Source organism: Erinaceus europaeus, chromosome 16 (assembly GCF_950295315.1).
Source record: "Erinaceus europaeus chromosome 16, mEriEur2.1, whole genome shotgun sequence".
Classification (NCBI taxonomy): domain Eukaryota; kingdom Metazoa; phylum Chordata; class Mammalia; order Eulipotyphla; family Erinaceidae; genus Erinaceus; species Erinaceus europaeus.
The window spans coordinates 49330695-49352731 of record NC_080177.1 but is presented as its reverse complement, the minus strand read 5'-3'; the positions used below and the strand labels follow the sequence as shown (position 1 = coordinate 49352731).

At 40.1% G+C, this 22037-nt stretch overlaps 1 protein-coding gene across 7 annotated transcripts in view; it reads right to left on the bottom strand.

The window, feature by feature from the left end:
• FSIP1 (fibrous sheath interacting protein 1) overlaps positions 1–22037 on the bottom strand; it is a 226098-nt gene that overhangs the window by 2146 nt on the left and 201915 nt on the right. For all 7 annotated transcript variants that reach the window (XM_060175127.1, XM_060175126.1, XM_060175122.1 and 4 more), the window contains one exon: positions 4905–5415. In XM_060175127.1, the coding sequence (XP_060031110.1) occupies positions 4905–5415 (511 nt within the window). The remainder of the gene's footprint in view (positions 1–4904; positions 5416–22037) is intronic.

Here is a 22037-nt window from a genome sequence, read left to right as displayed (position 1 = left end):
AGGTTTGGTTTGTGAGTCTACGGAGCTCCCAGTGATGGGGTCACACTCTACACATCAACACACATATACATAAAGGGCCAGTCATTGAAATGGGGTGGCATGTGTTCCTGGAAAGTATGTGCCCCTTATAAAGTGAACATCTACTACTAAAACCCCCTTTGGTGAAGAAATTATCTGAAAAGTCAGAAATCTAGACTTTTCAAGGAAATGCCTAATTAGACACCATATAAAACACTACAAAATCTAATCACTTTGTAGGACTTTTCTCACTGATTCTTATCTCCTACCAGTTAGAATACTAATGTCATCTTATTTTACAGATAAGGAGAAAGAAGGGTAAGATTAAGTAACTTGCCAAGAATCATTTGCTAGTAACAGAATAAGACTTCAAAGTGAATTTTCCTTCATTATTCAGAGCTAGTATTCTTCACTAGCTGGTCCAGACTGGTGGGGAAGTGACCAGTGGTCCCCCTGATCCTCAGCTTCTAGCCTGGAATCCTCTGATATTTCCATCCTTTAAGTAATTTATGTTCTCTCTGGCTCAATGGCTTCACATATAGTTTAGAGTGACCAAACAAGCCAGTTTTCCAGGATTTCAGGGTTTCTAGAGATAAGGGGCATTCAGTGGCAGAACCAGGATACTCCCAACAAGTCAGATTGTCACCCTTGCTTTCATCCAGGGATATGATAGTAAAAGCAAGCTGATCTGAGACATTGCTGCATTGACTCTAGAAAATGTCAACATTTGTCCACAACAACAAATGAGTCTACCAGATGTCCTACTTTGTCTTCATTTTAAGAATATAGCAGCCCAGGAGATAGTGCAGTGGATAAAGCACTGAACCCTCAAGCAACAAGTCCCAAGTTTGATCCCTAACATCACATATGCCAGAGTGATGGTCTGGTTCTCTCTCATTTGCTGATAAGAACCAAGTTTCAGGTGCTACTATGACACCTACCTGACTTTCCTGGGCAGATGACCTCACCAATGTGTCCTGGAACCCCACCTCTCCAGAGTTCTATCCCATCAGGGAAAGAAACAGGATGGTAGTATGGATTGACATGCCAACATCCATGTTCAGAGGAGAAGCAATTAAAGAAGCCAGACCTTCCAACTTCTATCCCCCATAAAGAATTTTGGTCCAGCAGCAATAAATTCTGGAGAGGTTGTGGGGACAAAGGAACCCTGCTGCACTGTTGGTGGGAATGAAAATTGGTCCAACCTCTGTGGTGAACAGTCTAGAGAACTCTCAGAAGGCTAAAAATGGACCTACCCTATGATCCTGCAATTCCTCTCATGGGGATATATCCTAAGGAACCCAACACACCCATCCAAAAAGATTTGTGCATACCTATGTTCAAAGCAGCACAATTTGTAATAACCAAAACCTGGAAGCAACCCAGGTGTCCAACAACAGATGAGTGGCTGAGCAAGTTTTGGTATATATACACAATGGAATACTACTCAGCTATTAAAAATGGTGACTTCACCATTTTCAGTCCATCTTGGATGAAGCTTGAAGAAATCATCTTAAGTGAAATAAGTCAGAAACATAAGGATGAATATGGGATGATCTCACTCACAGGCAGAAGTTGAAAAACAAGATCAGAAAGGAAAATACAAAGCAGAACTTGGACTGGAGTACTGCACCAAAGTAAAAGACTCTGGGGTTGGTGTGGGGGGGGGGAGTTCAGGTCCTGGAACAGGATGGCAGTAGGGGTTGTATTGTTGTGTGGAAACTGAGAAATGTTATGCATGTACAAACCTAGTATTTACTGTCGAATGTATAACATTAATCCCCCAATAAAGAAACTTTTTAAAAAAGAATTTTGGTCCATACTCCCAGAGTGATAAAGAATAGGGAACCCTCCAATGAAGGGTATGGGATACAGAACTCTGGTGGTGGGAATTATATGGAATTGTTGCCCTCTTAGACTTGTCAGTCATTATTAATATATAATTAACACAGTGATAAAAAAAAGAAAGGAAGAAAATAGAGTGAACAAAAAGGAGGAGGAGGAGCACAATGAGGATCAGGAATAGGTGTAGGAGTAGGGGATAGAAGAGGAAGAATAAGAAGAGAGAAAGAAGGAGGGAAGGAAGAAAAGAAGGAAGGATGGGTGAATGAACTTGTGTTGTCTCTCTACTGTGAATGAACTTGTGTTGTCTCTCTACTGTGTGATTGACACTGTGTCCCTCTTTGTACTGTTCTGATAGTTTTTGTTCTTCATACTGTCTTCCTTATTCTATGAATTTCTGTTGATAAGTAGCTCAGATGCTTAGTGGGAAAAATACTCTACACATAAAGGTGCCTTTTTGTCTGAATTAGAACACAATCCAGCAAGACAGTTTGAATAATTACTAGGCTAAATGCAGACTTGAAGTACTTAGTTTCTGAGGTGCTACTCAGTACAATCTCCAAGGAGCAGTGGCACCAAGCAAGGTTCCTTCTCTAAACTGTCAGCCTGCCGTGTGGAGGAATGACTCTGGGGAAAGCATTCAGCTTCACTCTGCCCACTATCACTCTCCTGAGAGGAAGAGTCAGCGACTGAAGTGATGAGTTTGGGGATTGGGGGGAAGAGATGGTAAGCCTAACTCACCCGTCTCCTCAGAGGAAGTCATCACCCACTACTCCTCACCATACTCATCCAATGGCACTTCTCTGTTCTTCCATCTATTGGTTCTACATGGGCAGGTCTCCACAAGTGTGGACTGAGATATCCACCTCAGCCCTTGACTGGATGTAGAAGTCTATCTCAGAGCATGGCATATGAAGCCATTTTGAAAGCCTGCCTTCGATGTCAAGCATACACAAACACTTGAACGTTTTGTTGATCTTAGACACTGCCCATGTTATTTGTCTTTGTAACACTGTACCATTGGAAAAAAAAAACAACAACACCAAATCATGCCAAAATAACTTAGACTACAGGGAAGTTGGGACAAAAACTTCATATCTAAAACCTATGTGACCACAGCTATTGCTAGCATTGTATAAATTCATTCCTTGGGTCAGAATTATCAACACTGAATTTTGGAAGTTGAAATACTCAGCAAATCTAATCAGTTTCCTTTATTTAAGCTAATTCCTTTTTCTCTAAAGTCAACATTTTTTTCCAGGTAGCCATCAAGAATATGTGTTAAATAGCATTGAGATGAATACATTTCATGAAAACACTCATATCAAATTAGGCAGTGGTGCACATGGCTGAGCACACACATTACTATGTTAGAGGACCCAGGTTCAAGCCCCCAGTCCCCATCTTCAGGGGAGAAGCTTTACAAGTGGTGAAGCAGTGATGCAGGTATCTTTCTCCTTCTATATCTCCCTCTATCTTATCTTTTTTCTCTATCTTATCAAATTAAAAGAAAAAAAGGTGGGTGAAATAAGGGAAAAAAGGCCACTGGGAATAATGGATTCATGATGCAAGCACACTGTTTCAGAGATAACCCTTGTGGCAAGAGAGAGAGAGAGAGAGAGAGAGAGAGGGAAGAAAATACTCATCTCTGAATAAAAAAAAAGGTTATAGTACAAGAGGACTGGGCCATATCATACCCAATTGAAAGCAAATGTTGCCATGGCTAAGGTATGGGCCCCAGCTCCCCACCTATAGGAGAGTCATTTCACAATCAGTGAAGCAGATATGTAGATATGCAGGTGCCTATGTTTCTCTCTCCATCTCCATCTTCCCTTCCCCCTCTCAATATCCCTCGGTCCTATCAAATAAAATAGAAAGAAACAAAAAGTTATGGTACAAATGCTCAATGGAATTCTATGCAACTGTCAAAAATGAAGAGGTCATCTCCTTTGCAATATCTTGGTCAGAACTTGAAGGTGTCATTTTGAGTGAGGTAAGCCAGAAAGAAAGACCAATACTGAAGGATCTCACTCACACGTGGAACTTAAGGGTAAGGAAAACACAATATGAATCTTGAACTTGGGGAGATGCATTGTACCACAGAAAAGTATTCTGGGGAAGGAGGGATAGGGAGAAGATGAAGGAACAGTTGGGTCCTGGTGTATGATAAAGGAGGGGACCCTATAGGTTGGGGGAGCAAGTATCTCCTGGACACCTATCAAGGGGTGATGAGAGGTTGTGCCTATGTGTTAAAGACTGCATTGTATATCATTAACACTTAAAAAAAAGTACTCATCTCAACCTTGACTTCATGAAAACACTGGTAAATGTTGACTCTTTTTTTTTTTTGCCCCCAGGATTACTGCTGGGGCTCAGTGCCTGCACCATGAATCCACTGCTCCTGGAGGCTTCCCCCCCTTTTGTTGCCCTTGTCGTTTAACATTGTTGTGGTTATTATTATTATTGTTATTGATGTCATTGTTTTTGGATAGGACAGAGAGAAATGGAGAGAGGAGAGGAAGACAGAGGAGGAGAGAAAGATAAGACACCTGTAGACCTGCTTCACCACCTGTGAAGCAACCCTCCTGCAGCTGGAGAGCTGGGGGCTCGAACCGAGATCCTTATTCTGGTCCTTGTGCTTCACACCATGTGCACTTAACCCATTGCACTACCACCTGACCCCCTACTTTCTCTTTTTGTAATTATCTTTGTTTTTTGGGTAGAGACAGAAATACCAAGGAGAGGGGAGGGGAAAGATAGGGAAAGAGACAGAGAGACACCTGCAGCACTGCTTCACCACTCACAAAGCTTTCCCCCTGCAGGTGGGGACTAGGAGCTCAAACTTGGGTCCTTGGGCATTGCAACATGTGTGTTCAAACAGGTGTGCCACCACCTGACCCCAAATATTGACTTTCTTATGTCTGCATACCCCTGGTTGACACTGTGATTTAGGAACATGTCTCCGTACCTTACTCTACTCAAACCTTCATATTGAGATGATTAGCAAAAACTATTCACCAAAACACACATTTTTCAAACTTCACCTGCTATTTGTTTCTCTGGAAGGTTGAGCTTCAGATGTTGATCTTCAGATGAAAGGTCTGCATTGAGGCCATAAAGGGGGTCATCCAAGAAAGAGGGCCTTTTCAGCCTCCCAATGCCAACAGTCTTAGACATAAAAAAGTATTCTGTATCATTAATAAGCTCATCTTTGGGGAACTGGAGACACATCATGGTCTCTGCTTCACTGACAAGAGCCTGAGAGATGTAGTGTCCACTCAAGGCTTGGAAGAGATAGTTGCCTCGAGATGTCTTACATTCTGTGTTCTCAAGCTCAGTCATATCTCCCATCTCAGTGCTGACCACCTTTGTTTCTGAATCACTCAGCAGTTCAGAGGGAAGATATCTGGGAATCTGGGGGAGCTCAGGCACTTCATCCTCAATGTCTTCCTTTACTCCTTCTGGAGAAAGCAGCAGCATGGATTTGTGCTTGAATGTCAATGTATCCAGAAGACACCTTAATTGCTCCTCAGAGAGACGGCATGTAGAATCTGACTGATGAAATAAACCAAAAGTGTTCATGGTCAAATGAGTAAATAGTTATTTTTGGTGAACTTCCAGCAATACAATATAAATACGAGTGCCAGCAAACCCCTTACACTAAACACCTATAGAAACAAGTAACCAGAATTGAAGGGGGCATACACAGATTTCCTAGAGACTAACTTCATATCAATCACACATACTAAAAACCAAACAGCAGTCCCATAACCCTGAGAGAAATGAATCACTGTACTACATAAACCTCTACACTCTCCCTACAAGGAAAAGGTACTTGAGCTGCTAAGATAAAAAGAATCTACACCTGAGATTATACAAACCTTGTGATGTCAAGCAGGAATGAAGCAACCACCTCTTTAACAAACACTCAGGAATCTTGTCAGAATCCCCAGTAACTTCTCTGCCCCCTCCCATGACACAGTCCCTACTCAATTACTTAGCTAAATAAATAAATAAACAAGTAAACACTGGGTCAAACAGGGCATAATAAATAACAAGCTACCCCCAAGGGATACACTATTCCTGTGTGTACCCAGCATTTGCCATAGGCAGCCCTGCTAAAGCTGGAAAGAAAGGGTGAGGATAGAGTTACAGATCTAGACTGAGGAGAAGCCAGGGCATTCCAACAGCATTTGGGGGGAAGGATTTGATCATACACATTCAGTCTCTGACTATAAAGGTGATCAGGACTAAGTGTTTGACCAAAGTCTTAAGGATTTAAAAAGTGTTTTGTCTGGGGAAGTAATTCAACTAGTGTAGCATTGGGTTTTCATGCCTAAGGGTCGTATTGTTATGTGGAAAACTGGGTAATGTTATGCATACACAAAGTATTGTATTTACTATCAACTGTAAATCATTAATCCCCCAATAAAGAAATACAAAAAAACTTCTCTAAAGGATCTCTTCTGATTTATAGAACAGATTGTTTAATGAATATGAATCACCCTCTATAGGTGAATGAATTGTCTGAAAATAAGGATCTCCCATAAAAGAAAAACAAAATCTGATCAGGGGTCAGTTAAACAGTTCTTCTGGACTTAATGCACTGCTTTGCTATATGTGCAACCCAGGTTTGACCCTACTCCTACCCCCAACCACAATGTTGGAAGCTTTGATACTGTGATATCTGTCTTTCTTTCTCTATCTGCCTCTCTATCTCTATCTGAAAAAGTCATCTTGGAAGTGTGGAGCCCTGCAAATGACAAAAAAAAAGAAGAAGTCAAAGAAAGAACTATCAGAACTCCCACACTCTGCATCCCAAAAATAATTTTAGTCTATAGTCCCAGTGGGGGAGAAATGTTAGGGGACTCTGAACTCCACAGGACCCAGAGAGAGAAGAGGAAAAAAGAAAGGACATTCAGAAGTAGTAATAGGCATAGATGTAACTCGGAAAGGAAGAGAAAACTGGACCATAGGAAAAAATGGGCAAATATAGAAAAATATAGACAGGCAGTTGTAGAAATAATAGTTAAGCCACACCTGCAGCTTTGGGAGAAATACTGTAGCTTCTAATGGAGGGAATGGGATACAGTACTCTGGTGGTGGGAGCAGTATGGAATTGTACTCCTATTATCTTATAATTGTGTACATCAATATTAAGTCCCTAATAAAATTAAAAATATAAAAAAGAAAACTGAGGAAAAAAGAACTATTACTGGAACTAGTATAGTCATCTTCTCATGGCATAATGATTCTAATGCAGCTAACAGAAGTTCACATACAAAATAAAATAAATCAGTGCACCATGCTTTTAAAATATTTCCCACTTTTAAATGATATTTAACTTGCATATAGTTTGGGGTTGTAAAGAAGGCTCAGTGGTAGAGCTACTTTTAATCACCAGGCATTCCAAGCATCCAGATGTGGCATTATATCCATTAGTGGTTACATTCCTTCACCCCACGATATAAACCTAGTCAAGTGGGAAAGTGAAGGCAACGTTTGGTACCAAGTACTGAAAATAAACTTTCAAAGTCTGATTATGTAAAAATACTTAATAGTCAGTAGACCATTACCTAGGATTTAGAAAGAGTTCACTAAGTATCATCCTTACCAAAGACTTATATGCAATTCTAGACACTAGAAAAAAAGGAAGCCTATCCATACTAGAACAGGAGGATGAAGGACTATGAATGAATATCTCTTAAGACACAAAGTAAGCAAAGAGGGTGAGAGTTGAAGGTTATCTGATATGTTTGCCATTTCCAAAAATAACACTGATTTAATAGTTTTCAGTTCTCGTAATATATTTTGGTAGATGCACAGACAAGTAAAAGTGAGTACAATTATGAATTCCGGGAAAAACAAAGAGTTTCATGAAAAGAAAGCAAAGGTTGAGTTTCAGATAAATAGCACAGAAAACTAAGCGAAATAAAATAATTATTATGTTTTTGACAAACAAAAGTAGTACAAGAAAAGCTACCATAAGGTATTACTTCCTCTGCTATGGAAAATATCCAGTCATCATAATAGTGAGATAAACAAAATGTTTTATTTAACTAATGGGGGAAAATGGGCAGAGAGAATGTGTTTGGAGTAAAAAAAAAAAAAATTAAATCCTTAGCTACCATTATAAGAAATCTGCATGTAAATGACATATTATGCTAACTTCCCTAGGCAGACAACCTCACCAATGTGCCTGGGAACCTCACATCTCCAGAGGCCTACCCAAGTAGTGAAAGATAAAAACAGGCTGGGGTATGGGTCAACCTTCCAACAATCATGTCCAGTGGAGAAGTAATTATAGAAGCCAGAGAGGCAGGCTGGGAGTATGGATCGACCAGTCAATACCCATGTTCAGCAGGGAAGCAATTACAGAAGCCAGACCTTCTACCTTCTACATCCCACAATGACCTTGAGTCCATACTCCCAGGGGGATAAAGAATAGGAAAGCTATCAGGGGAGGGGAGGGGATACACAGTTCTGGTGGTGGGAATAGTGTAGAGTTGTACCCCTCTTATCCTATGGTTTTGTTAATGTCTCCTTTTTTAAATAAATAAATAAATAAAAATTTTAAATCCAGACCTTCCATTTTCTGGATTCCATAGAGAATTTAGGGTTCTGGCTGGTGGGGGTGCACCCAGTTAAGTGCATATATTACCAAGTACAAAGACCCAGGATTGAGCCCCCTGGTAGTGGGAACTGTATGGAACTGTGCCACTGGAGGGCTGGGTGGTTAAGAGCAAATAGTATTAAGCACAAGGATCCAAGTCTTAGATATGATAAAGGAGGTGCCCTCCTAGTTGAGAGTTGTCTTGCTGTTTTTTCTTTATATATAGATACAGATATAGATGATATAGCTATAGATATATATTAGAGATAGAGATAGAGATAGATAGAGATATATCTCCAGAGCTCTCACTGGGGCTCAGTGCCAGCACTATGACTACACTGCTCCTGGCAGCCATTTTTTCCATTTTTTTTTTTATTGGATAGGACAGAGAGAAGTTGAGAGGGGAGGGAGAGAGAGAGAGGGAGTGAGAAACATAGACACCTGCATAACTGCTTCACCATTTGTGAAATGAACCCCACCACCGGTGGGGAGCTGGGGTTTCAAACCAGGATCCTTGAGCAGATCTTTGCACTTCATATGCTTTACCCAGTGTGCCACTGCCCAACCCCCTTAATATATTTTAATATGACATTTTTCTTAGCTATTTTATTACTAAAATAAAATCTTTGACTTAAGATATAAAAATGTGCAATTTAAGTATATTCAGATTTTAATAAAATTAATTGACAATAAAAGTATTAAATATTAAAATGGAGTTCCCAACTGAGTATGACTCTGAGCATCAGAAGCAAAGCCAGGCTTCACAGTGCCTGAAATATATACAGGGGTAGGATAAAGGTACTTCCTTAAGAAGAACATAGAATAAAATACAAGCATGAGCTTTTATTCATTTTTTAAAAAATTTTTAAATATTTATTTATTCCCTTTTGTTGCCCTTGTTTTATTGTTGTAGTTATTATTGTTGTTGTTATTGATGTTGTCATTGTTAGATAGGACAGAGAGAAATGGAGAGAGGAGGGGGAGAGAAAGACAGACACCTGCAGATCTGCTTCACCACCTGTGAAAAGACGCCCCTGCAGGTGAGGAGCTGGGGGCTCGAACCGGAATCCTTAAGCCAGTCCTTGCGCTTTGCGCCACCTGCGCTTAACCAGCTGCGCTACTGCCCAACTCCCCACTTTTCTTCATTTTAAATTTGACAAAGATCACTACAAATCACTGGAGTCTTGGAGAGTCATGTCTTTATGGAGAGTCATAAAGAGTTATGTCTTACAATAACTCTTTATATCATTTACCAAAACTGTCTACATAGGATTGCTTTCTAACCTGATAGAACACCTGTGTCATAAATGCACAAGGATCTAGGCTGAAGCCCCAGATTCTACCTACAAGGAAGAAGTGCCATGAAAGATGAAGCAGTGCTACAAGAGTCTCTCTCCATGCCTCCTTTCCATCTCAGTTTCTCTCTGTCTCTCTATTCAAAAAAATTTTTTAAATATGATTTTTAAAAAATCAGACCTGGAATATACATCTTTTAAAAAAAAAGTCACTTTCTGATTACAACCTAGATTCCTCTAGTCACTCAAGATTCACACATGTAAGAGCCATGGAAACTTCAACTTTGTTCATTTCATGGTAAATCTAGTTCTAGATTCTTCAAGATAAAACATAACAGGTTTGAGTCTGTGTGTGCACAGAAATAAGCACACCCACAATCCCCTTGGTCTTCTGGCAGAAGTAGTATGACTACAGGGAAGTCCAAGAAGACTAGAACTTAGATTTTGATCTGAGCTTTGCTACTCTGACCATGTCTCCCAAGGAACCCATCTCCACTATCTATGAACACATGAAGTAAAGGCACTCTCTCAATTAACTTCTAGCTATAAGATTGCTTCTTATGAATAACTGCTCTAAAAAGAAGTAAAAAAATCAATTGGTCTGTTGATAAAAAGTGTATCTTGGGAAGAATCTGTAAAAAAAAAAAAAAAAGGAATAGCCAACTTGTTTCTGGGGGTTTTAAGAACCATAAGGATCATTGGGGGTGGGGAGCTGGGGGATGAGGAACTCACAACTTTGATGGTTGGAGTAGAGTGAAGTATATAAACTGGAAATTTTATAGTCTTGTAAATCATTCTTAAATCACTAATAAAATTTTTTTTTAATTTAAAAACTATCCAAAAAAGAATTTTTATGCCTAGAATTTCTTCACAATACCTAGTCTGAGCTTATGGAAATTATCCAGTCTCAAAACAATTCCAGTAAAGGTGAAGACGTCAGACCCTCAAGTGAAATTAACTAAGGATGTTTCTGGAAGGCAACTCAATTTCCACAAGAACCATCTTTCTCTGCCTGTGCTTCCCTGTAGAGCCTTTTCCACAGTACTTTGTGGAAACAAAATGAGTTAAGGTTGCCAAGTGTTTTGATATATATATCTAGGCATTTTACAAACATTAAACTGGATGCAACTAGACCTCCATCACAAGTGCCCCCCTAAAGACCCTGGACAGCTAAGGGACAATAATCCATTCCTTCAGCCAGATGGCACACAAACTCCTGAGCTAACAAACTGGGTAACTGAAGAGCTTGCTGTTCAAACACAGTCTAATAACCATCTGTTCAAGCATTCACCTCAAAGTATTCACCTTCCCTGCCAGTTCTAATTTTCCAGTATTTCATAAACAAGTGATTATTCATGCTATTCCTGTCCTCTGTAAAATCCATAAAATCATAGTGCATTCTCCGTCTTAATTTTCCAAACCAGCACCCAATCCACTCTCTCCCTTCATATGAAAGCCCATCTCTTTCCATCCTAATTTCAGCAGCTGTTTTATGGGTCTGCTTTCTTGCTTTAAGCAAAACACACACATTCCATGGGCAAAGAGATAATATACTATATTTTCCCATCAGGAAAAGAACAGAGTCCACTTGTGGGCTTAGTCTTCTTACAATCTTGCTGGTCTTGTTGGCAGGCCAAGTGATAGCTTATATGGTGGTGATGACTGACATTTATCAAGCACCTGCTCTGGACCAGACCCTTCTCTGTGCATACTGCATGCATCAGTTCTATGAGGTAAAAGCTATGAGGCAGGTACTGTTATTGTCCCCCATTATAAATGAAGAAACATAAACAACAAACAGTTAAACTTAGCTACAAAGTACTGGACCTGGACTTGGAGTTTCAATCCAAAGCCCGTGTGTCTCACCACTAGGAAACACTACTTCTCACCATAACTGGCCTCTCCCTCTGGCAGTTTCCCACTAGTCTTTTCCCAACTGGCAGCCATTTTTGTCCCTTTTCTTCAAATATTAATTTTTTCTTTAAGGAGTATTTATTTTGAGAGGGAAGAGATGGCAATCTAGAGCATCAGTCTGGCATGGATGGAGCTGGGGTTTGAACCCAAAGCTCATGCTTGCAAATCCTGTGCTTTACTCACTAAGCTTTCTCCCAGGCAGCTGAAATCTCTTTCCACAGAGTATTTCATTTCATTTTAACTTGTATTACTGAGACTAGTTTAGTGTCTTCTGCAGATGGACATAGTGTCCTCTTTTTCAGCTCATCTCTAAAATAAGAAATGAGAAAAAAAAAAAAAAAAGACAACATCCCCCCATCCCAGTTCCATTCCAGAAAGTCCACTGTTTGTACTTCTCCACCCAGATAAATGCCAGTTTGGTATAGGAGCTAAATCTGACAGGGAGAGCAACTTGTAATTGCTGGAGATAGAACACAGACTATGAATTACCTCACCCTCCTCATGACTTGCTTTCTGTGTTTAACATCCATAAAAGGCTCCAGTTATTTGGGTACTGGATATGTTGGCAAAGCAATCAAGATTAAGTCATTGGGGCAAATTGTCAGAAAGTTCACCATTATCAAGCAGCAGTGGCAATCTTGTCCTTTGATGTCATCTTGCATCTCTTATTGGGCTTTTATTATTTCCCTCACAAGTGCTAAATTCCTGAAGATCTACCCTGTAAAACCAGTATGAAAGGCTGGCAAGTTGCAAACCCAGTAGAGTGCACATGTTACCGTGCTCAAGGAGTCAGGTTCAAGTCCCTGGCCTCAACCTGCACAAGGCAAGCTTCATGAGTGATGGAACAGTGCTGCCAGGGTTTCTTATCCTCTCTGTCTCTTACCTTCTATCAAATATAAAGAAAAAAGAAAAAAAATGACTGCCAGGAATGTGGATATAGAGTCCTAGCAATGACTTTGGTAGAAATAAATAAATAGATAAATTGCTACAAGCTGAGAAAAGGGTGGAAAGTCAGAAACTCCTAAGTGCTTAACAACAGGAGAATGGTTATAAATAGCTATCAGAGACAGCAAGTTCTACCTCAAAATAAGCAATCAGAAAACATTTTGCCTTTTGCTTAACTACCAAGATGTAAGATTACAGCTCTCTGTTGCAGTCACTGCTAGCAACACCTAGATAGTAATTTAGTCAAGGGTTGTTTTGTCATAAGGTACATTTATAGAAAATAGAAAGATGCAGCAGGGAAGGTAAGGGAGGTTGTAGGATAAAAAATTAACCCCATGGACAGGAATAGCCAGGAGTCTTTTAAGAAGCCTGCTGAGGTTAGAGCTGAGGCATCACCAAGAGTCAAAGCCCTGGGCTCCATCACTGTTTTTCTGAACATCTGGGGTCTTAACAATGAGCCAGTCTAAGGCAGCATCCTATCTACAAATTAGCTTTCTCTTCTTACTAATGATCTGTATTCTTCTTTTTTTTATTATTTTTTATTTAAGAAAGGATTAATTAACAAAACCATAGGGTAGGAGGGGTACAATTCCACACAATTCCCACCACCCAATCTCCATTTCCCATCCCCTCCCCTGCTATCTTTCCCATTCTCTATCCCTCTGGGAGCATGGACCCAGGGTCATTGTGGGTTGCAGAAGGTAGAAGGTCTGGCTTCTGTAATTGCTTCCCCCCTGAACATGGGCGTTGACTGGTCAGTCCATACTCCCAGTCTGCCTCTCTCTTTCCCTAGTAGGGTGGTCTCTGGGATCTGTATTCTTCTACATCTTGAGTTTCCCCATGCTGCATGAGCTAATACTAGTTATTATCTGACATTACCTTAAGAGTCTGGGACAGGACATGAACAGACATTTTTATCAACAAAAGTGATGCAGACAGCCAAGAGAGCAAAACAAAGCAAAAACCCTGCTCAAAGCCACTGAAGTCAGAGAAATGTAAATTTAGAGAATAGTGATATACCACTTTATATGTAAGAGTGTCATATATCAGAAAGGATAGAAACAAGTGTTGGGGAGAATGTGTGGGTATAGGGACTTTTCTATATTACTGGTGGGAATATAATCCTATGGAAAACTGTTGGTATGCTTCTAATTCTGCTTCTAAAAACCCCTTCTGTTTCATTTGGCTTAATCCCCCCTGCTTAACACTGTATTCTATTTACATAACCACTGTATTCTATTTACATAACCACTGCAGGGCATTGGTTTAATACCCACTGGTTCATGATGTTTTTGCCCCGCCCCCTCTCCTTGTCACACCCTGATTTTCACCAGTCACTTTTCTCTCCACCCTCTCTACATCACATCCTGTTTACACCCTACTTGGCAAGTATATTAGTTTTAGTTTAGCTTAGCTTGACTTAGATTGTGCTGCGTCCTGCGTGAATAAAGAGATACTGCCTACAGCTCAACCATGAGTCCCTGGTCATCTGTCTCCCGTCAGTGAAGCTCAGCCCAACAGAAAACTATATGGAAAGTCTTCAATACACAAGAAATAAAACTACCCTATGACCTAGTAATTCCTCTCCCAGAGATTTATCCAGAGAAAACAACAACACCTATCAGAAGAGATCTGTGTACACCTATGTTCATAACAGCACTATACATAATGGTCCAAACATAGAAGAAACCTTGATGCTCAATAAGAGATGATTGGTTAAGAAGGCTGTTCAGATGGGCAGATGACTTCAACAAAGTATCTTGGAACCTCAAGAGCCCTACCCCACTAGGGAAAGATAGAAACAGGCTGGGGGTATGGATAAGCCTACCAATACCCACATCCAGAAGAGAAGCAATTACAGAAGCTAGAACTCCCACTTTCTGCATCCCCAAAATAATTTTGATCCATACTCCCAGTGGGTGAGAAATGATAGGGGAAGATGACTAGAGGGCTCTGAACTCCAACTCTATCAGGAACTGGAGAGAAAGGAGGAAAAAGGAAGGACATTTGGGTATGTGTATGATTTGGAAAAGACTTTAAAAAATAAAATGGGCAAATATAGACAGATAGTTGTATAAATAATAGTTAACCCATATCTGCAACCTTGGAAGAACTGCTATAGCTTACAATGTAGGGACTGGAGATTCAGAACTCTGGTGGTGGAAACGGTACAAGACTGTGCCCATGTTATCTTGTAATTCTGTAAATCAATATTAAATCACTAATAAAAATAAAGAAATAACTAAATAAATTAAATTAAGAAGAAGGGTGTTCAGGAATACAATGATACTCAATGTTTTAACATCTATGTTTTATATTCTATACAAAACTTGTCAGATAAAGAAAGGACTACAAAAGCTGAAAAAGGGCACAAGACTGGCTCACTTAATGGTGGCCTTTTTGGTCACTACCAGGCCATCCCATTACCTGGGGCCCAAGTCAGAGCATCCTAGGATTACCTTGTAGATACAATGAGCCTATACCTCTAACAGACCCCTCTCTCAACCATCACTGGTCACTTCCATGAGGAATGTTACCATAAGCCCTTTCAAGGGCCTCTCCAGGACTTTGCCCTCTCTATAAAGTAGTAATGGTTGGGACTACCCCACTTTCCAAAGGAAGACTGGTTCGGCCTACTCTGCCACTCAAGGAACACTGGTCCTAAAATGAGTGCAGTCTAGAATGTTTCCAGCTGTGGCTATGGACTGCAAGCTCAGATTGACAGGGACAAAGGAGGTTGTATAGGCTCCTGCACTAAATGTGAATGTACGTGGACCACAGGTAAGACTGATGTAGTTAACAGCTAATTGTATTTATATATCTTCTTCACGTTTAGGAGCTACTGTCTGCCCTTATCCAGCTTCCTAGCCCTATTCTCAACTCTAACTACATTTTCCCTGACAATGTATTTAGCCCACCTCCATGTTAACTAACTAAATAAATATCACTCAAATCATAGGCCTCAAGGAACATACCTAAAATAGATTTCTTAATTTCTTACCACCTTAAAGTCCCTATTCTCATCTGCTCTATTCCTACTTTATGGTTCCTATTTATTAACAATGTTATTCTTCCTCATAACTCACTTCCTATCGGACACAAAGTTTCAGATGCTACTATGATTCCACCCTGAATCCCATGGGTAGATGACCTCACCAATGTGCCCCAGAACCTCATCTCTCCAGAGCCCTACCCCACTAGGGAAAAACAGAAACAGGCAGGGGCATGGATCAACCTACCAATGCCCATTTCCAGCAGAGAAGCAATTACAGAAGTCTGACCTCCTACCTTCTGCACTCCAGAAAGAATTTTGGTCCACATTCCCAGAGGGGGAGAAACGTTTATAGGGGAAGATGACTAGAGGGCTCTGAAGTCCAATTCCATCAGGACTCAGAGAGAGAAGAAGAAAAAAGGAAAGACATTCAGAAGTAGTAATAGATGCAGGTGTACCTTAAAAGGAAGAGAAGGCAGGACCATCAAAATAATGGGAGAAAGGAGATAGACAGATAATTATTGAAATAATAGTTAACCCCTATCTGTGACCTTAGGAGAATCACTGTAATTTCCAAAGGAGGGAATGGGGACACAGAACTCTGGTGGTGGGAACAGTGTGGAATTATACCCCTGCTATTTTGTAAATCACTAATAAAATAAAACAAAGAAAGCTTTTCAGATTGAAAAATACTAGATACTGTTCAGCTCTAAGAAATGACAGAATCTTCTCCTTTGCCTCATCATGGATAGAATCTGAAGGAATCATGTTAAATAAGATAAGCCAGAGTTCCGGAGGCAAGGCTACAGAGTAGCAGCAGCTGTTTTTCTCTCCTCTCCTCTCCTCTCCTCTCCTCTCCTCTCCTCTCCTCTCCTCTCCTCTCCTCTCCTCTCCTCTCCTCTCCTCTCCTCTCTCTGCTTAACTAGGAATATCAAATATCACCTGAGACCACAATAAGACAAGGCTAAGACTACTTTGGAAACCCACCAAGTCACCGGTAAATGCAAACACGTGTGGCTCGTGGACAGAGAGGAGCCTAAGATTCCTGGGGCTAAAGCCCATATCTACTCCCAAGCATGTGGTAACAGTCTGGCAGTTTGCCAGTTGAAGAGCCACCTCCAGTCAGCTTTACCAACAAAAAGACTGCTGAAGGGAGGAGAGAACTCTCCTAAGTCTCACCAAATGCAACTGTGAGTCTCCATTGTTACTGCCCCTTGGAGGCTAGAGCAGCAGTGGGGAGGCCCTGTGCTGACACTGAGTGTGTGGAGGGTATAGAGAACTGACTGGGAAACTCAGGAGAAAATCTACACCCCAGTAGATAGAAGTGGGGCTGTACAGTGAAAGCCTTACCACATTGTTCTCCGGATAAGAACATGGTAAATAATTGCCTCAGATCCTACAGACAATAAATAGGATTTGTTAATAAACTCACAGGGACCAACAGTCCTGCCTGGCTTGGCTCTGACTGCCAGCAGAGAAGCTGGATTGAGCCTGGGGCTTTGGATACTTGGAGTGTGGGAGTCTCTTTGCATATCTCTCCTCCACCCAATTTATCTCTTGGTCAGGAATGAGTGATTAAGATAAAAAGCCTACTTATAGGTTTAAAAAAAAAAAAAAAAAAAAAACCTCGTGCTCCCATAGACTACAGGGAAGAAAAAGAACAAAAGAGGTTTTAACAGCCACTGTGCTTCAACTCAGGAATTGAAAGAACATTGAAACAACTGTTAATTTCCACAACTGTGAATTCTTTAAGTACCTTATTTAAACACAAATCAATCCAGGCAAGAGTAATCAGTACATTTAAAAGTACTGAGAGAGGGGCCTCAAAACACATTATATGCAATAGATAAAACAAAAAACACAAACAAAAAAGACAAAAGCCCAGTTAAATGCCCCCCACAGGTAGAAGCACAGAAGAATGAAAACCACATCCAAACACTAATTGAGATATTAGTCAAAGGAGTGAGGAAAGAGTTTGAAAGAAATGTCATCAAAAATGGGGAGACAACAAATAAGACTCTGAAAGAAAGCACTGAATATCTGAAAGTGATTAGAGACCTGAAAGCTGAAATAGTTGAGGTAAGAATACAACTAGCTGAACAAGCTAATACACTATCAGAATATGGTAACAAAATAGCTGAGCCACAGAAAACAACAGAGGAGAGAGAGAATAGAATAAATGAGGCAGAAAGGAGAATTAGCAAGATTGAGGGCAAATTAGAGAAAACTAAGAAATGTTAGGCTACAAAGACTGTGTCAGCAAATTCAAGAGCATTGAAATCATACCAAGCATCATCTCAGACCACAGTGGAATTAAACTAACTCTTAACAATAAACAAAAAATTAGTAAAAGTACCAAAATGTGGAAACTCAGCAGTACACTACTTAACAACTACTGGGTCAAAGAGGAAATAAAGGAAGAAATCAAAATGTTTCGAGAGTTCAATGAAAATAAGACACAAGCTATCAAAATATTTGGGACACAGCTGAGGCAGTAATGAGTGGGAAATTCATAGCCATACAAGCACACATTAGAAAACAAGAAAAATCTCAAATAAACAACTGATTGCACACCTTAAAGTCCTAGAAGAAGAAGAACAAAGGAAACCTAAAGGAACCAGAAGGACAGAAACAATGAAAATTAGGGCAGAAATAAATAACATTGAAAATAAGAAAACCATACAAAAGATCAACGAAAGTAAATGTTGGTTCCTTAAAAGAGTAAACAAAATGGACAAATCTTTAGCCAGACATACAAAACAAAAAAGGGAGAAGACCCAAATAAATCGGATTATAAATGAAAGAGGAGATATCACAACAAACACCACAGAAATTCAACATATTATACAAGGTTTTTATGAACAACTATATGCTAACAAGCTAGAAAACCTGGAAGAAATGGACAAATTCCTAGATACCTACTAACTTCCAGATTTAAATAAAGATGAACTAGAAAATATTAGCAGGCCAATCACAGCAGAAGAAATTGAAGCAGTTATTAAAAACAATCCCAAGAATAAAATTCCTAGACCAGATGGTTTTACAAATGAATTATATAGTTTTATGACCCTGCAATTCCTCTCCTGGGGATATATCATAAGGAATCCAACACACTCATCCAAAAAGATTTGTGTATACCTGTGTTCATAGTAGCACAATTTGTCATAGCCAAAACCTGGAAACAACCCAGGTGTCCAACAACAGATGAGTGGCTGAGCAAGTTGTGGTATATATACAAAATGGAATACTACTACTCAGCTATTAAAAATGGTGATTTCACCATTTTCAGCCCATCTTGGATGGAGCTTGAAAAATCATGTTAAGTGAAATAAGTCAGAAACAGAAAGATCAATATGGGATGGTTGAAAAACAAGATCAGAAGAAAAAATATTAAACACTGGACTGGAGTTGGTGTACTACACCAAAGTAAAAGACTCTGGGTGGGTGGGAGGGAGAGTTCAGGTCCTGGAACAGGATGGCAGAGGATCTATTGGGGGTTGTATTATTGTGTGGAAAACTGAGAAAGGCATTACAAAATACCGTATTTACTATCATCAATAAAACATTAATCCCCCAGTAAAGAAAAATAATAATAAAAGATAAGCCAGAAGGAGTAGAGTAAGTATGAGGTGATCTAACTTACATGCTTAAGAGACAAGAAAAGAAAGAGAACACAGGAAAAACTTGGGTTAGGTATGATGTATGACAACAAAGCCACAAATCCTGGGGGAGATGGGAGGGGTCTGAGAGGGTGTTGGAGACCCAGTACATAATGGTGTAGGAGGACTTAATTGCTGCTGGGAATCATATGCAGACACCTTTCATACAGAGATTATACTCATGTGACAACAGCTATATTGTAAATCATTATTTTTTAGTAAAATGATATTTTTAATATTTTACTGGTGATTTAATAATGATTAACAAGATTTAGGATAAGAGGGATACAATTCCATATAATTCCTACCACCAGAGTTCTGTATTCCATCCCCTCCACTGGAAGGTTCCCTATTTTTTATTATTTTTCATTGGGGGGATTAATGGTTTACAGTAAGCAATAAAATGCAGTAACAAAAAATGAAATATAGTAGTTTGTACATGTATAACATTTCTCAGTTTTCAGGAACCTAAAGGTAAGAATAAAGCAGATGGAACTAAGGGTCTTCATGTAGAAGGAAGCTAGGAAGTCTATTTTAGTCTATTATTCCAAAGGGCTCATAACTTTAGTCGTTTTTGTCTGAGCCTGAAAGTTAACATGAAGGTGGTATAAAAGTATTGTCTGGTCTTACCTTTAGGTTCCTGATTATTAAACAATTTGTTCTGCTTTATATCTTAATGCTTTTCAGCCACCAAGTTGAAGATGCTCCCATGACACCAACCTGACTTCCCTGGCAGATGACCTCACCAATGTGTCCTGGAACCCCACCTCTCCAGAGCCCTACCCCACTAGGGAAAGATAGAAGCAGGCTGGGGTAAGGATCAACCTGTCAACGCCCATGTTTAATGGAGAAGCAATTAAGGAAGACAGACCTTTCACCTTCTGCACCCCATAATGATCCTGACCCTTACTTCTAGAGGGATAAAGAATAGGAAAGCTTCCAATGGAGGGGGTGGGATGAGGAACTCTGGCAGTAAGAATTCTGTGGAATTGTACCCCTCTTATCCTATGGTCTTTTCGGTCATTATTAAATCAATAAAAAAATAAATTAAAAAATTATTGTCTGGAAAGGTGGTATCAGAGTTGGGAATAAGACTAGAGATCTGGATCAGGGCAGAAAGTAGCTGAGAATGGCTTCTTTGTCTATCAACTCAGATTTCCATGCCAGACAACCTGATTGGTCACTTCCTCCCTTTACTGTTCATCCACATCTCTCTTTCTCTCTAAAATAATTCATGTAAAGGTAGGTTTAGCAGGTAGTGCTCTTAGAAGGTCACACATTCTGGGAACATAAAATCTTATTTTTTAAATCTTCCATATTTTCCAATTAAAAATGGATGGAACTGAAGGTCATTGTGCTTAGTGAAGTAAGGAAGGAAGAGAAAGACAACTGTGGGATGGTTTCATACATACATATGTGGATTATAGAGAACTGAAACACATGAACTTGCAAAAAAAAAAAAAAAACCTGTTTCTGCTCTGGTGGATATTCTTGTGGATTGTGAGCACATAACTTTGGTGGTGAGTATGGTATGAATCTATACCCATATTACCTTATAATCTTGTAAATCATTATTAAATCATTAATAAAAATAAAGAAATAAAAAAAGAATTTTTAGGAAAAATAAATAAAACCTGTTCTATTTTCAACCAGAATAGTCATAGGTCATGTAGCCAGAAAAGAATCTGAACTCCAGTGAAGAGGAAAGCAAAGGTCATTGCCACAGAAACTCTGTAAAACATTAGGGGTGAGGATTGAGACAGTTGAGTGAGGTGGTAAACAGGAAAATGAGTCAGCTCACAGGTCACAGCCCTGGAGGCTCTGGGACTAGAATAACAGACTATGAAGTTGGTCCAGACACACAGCTCTGAAGTGAGCTTATGAATGGTGGGGTAGTGTGGAATTCCATTTTATGTGGGGCTTAAGATGTCAGTGTGACCTTATACAGCCAGATACTACCCATGCTCAGGTTGCAGATGCCCACACAGCTGGATAAGGAAGGATTAGCTGAAGCCATCATGCCCCTGAGCACTCTGTCATGTCTCCTCCAGGCCAAGGTGCCAGAGTATATCTCTGCACAGCAGGCACCTGGCTTTCCATCTCTACCTACCCGGAAAAGACCCAGTAGGATCCTCCTATATAAGGGAAAGGTGAGAATAGGAGGGAGAATCCAGAAACAGAATGTGAGATTCTCAGCCTCTATGATTACACCCATGGTAATGTGTGCACTGAACCTGGTAAGCCAGCTTCCTAGCCCCAAAATATGTCTCTCTTGATAGGGAGACTTGAGGATGCATTGGGGTAGACAGGAAGAGAGAAAGAGAGACACCCAAAGCACTGCTCCAAGCTTTGTGAAGCTTCCCCACTGCAGATGTGGACTGGTAGCTTGAACCCAGGTCCTCACACATGGCAATGTGTGTGCCTTACCAGGTGAGCCACGACTCAGCCTCCAAGAAGACCATCAGCTATCAAAATGCCTAAATCTGGACTGGAATTCAGATCAAGCCTGACCTGATTGTATTGTCAGCACTCAGCCGTGAGGTGAGTCAATATGGAAAACATAGGTAAAATTAAACCCTAAAGAATACAGGGCCTGGGTGGCACACCTATGTGTACCATTCCTATGTCCAACAGGTTCAAGCCCCCAGTCCTCACTTGCAAGAAGAAAGTTTCACAAACAGTGGAGCAGTGCTGCAGGTATCTCTTGTCTCTATCTCTGTCTCTCACCCTCTTACAGAAAAAAAAAAGGAAAAATGTCA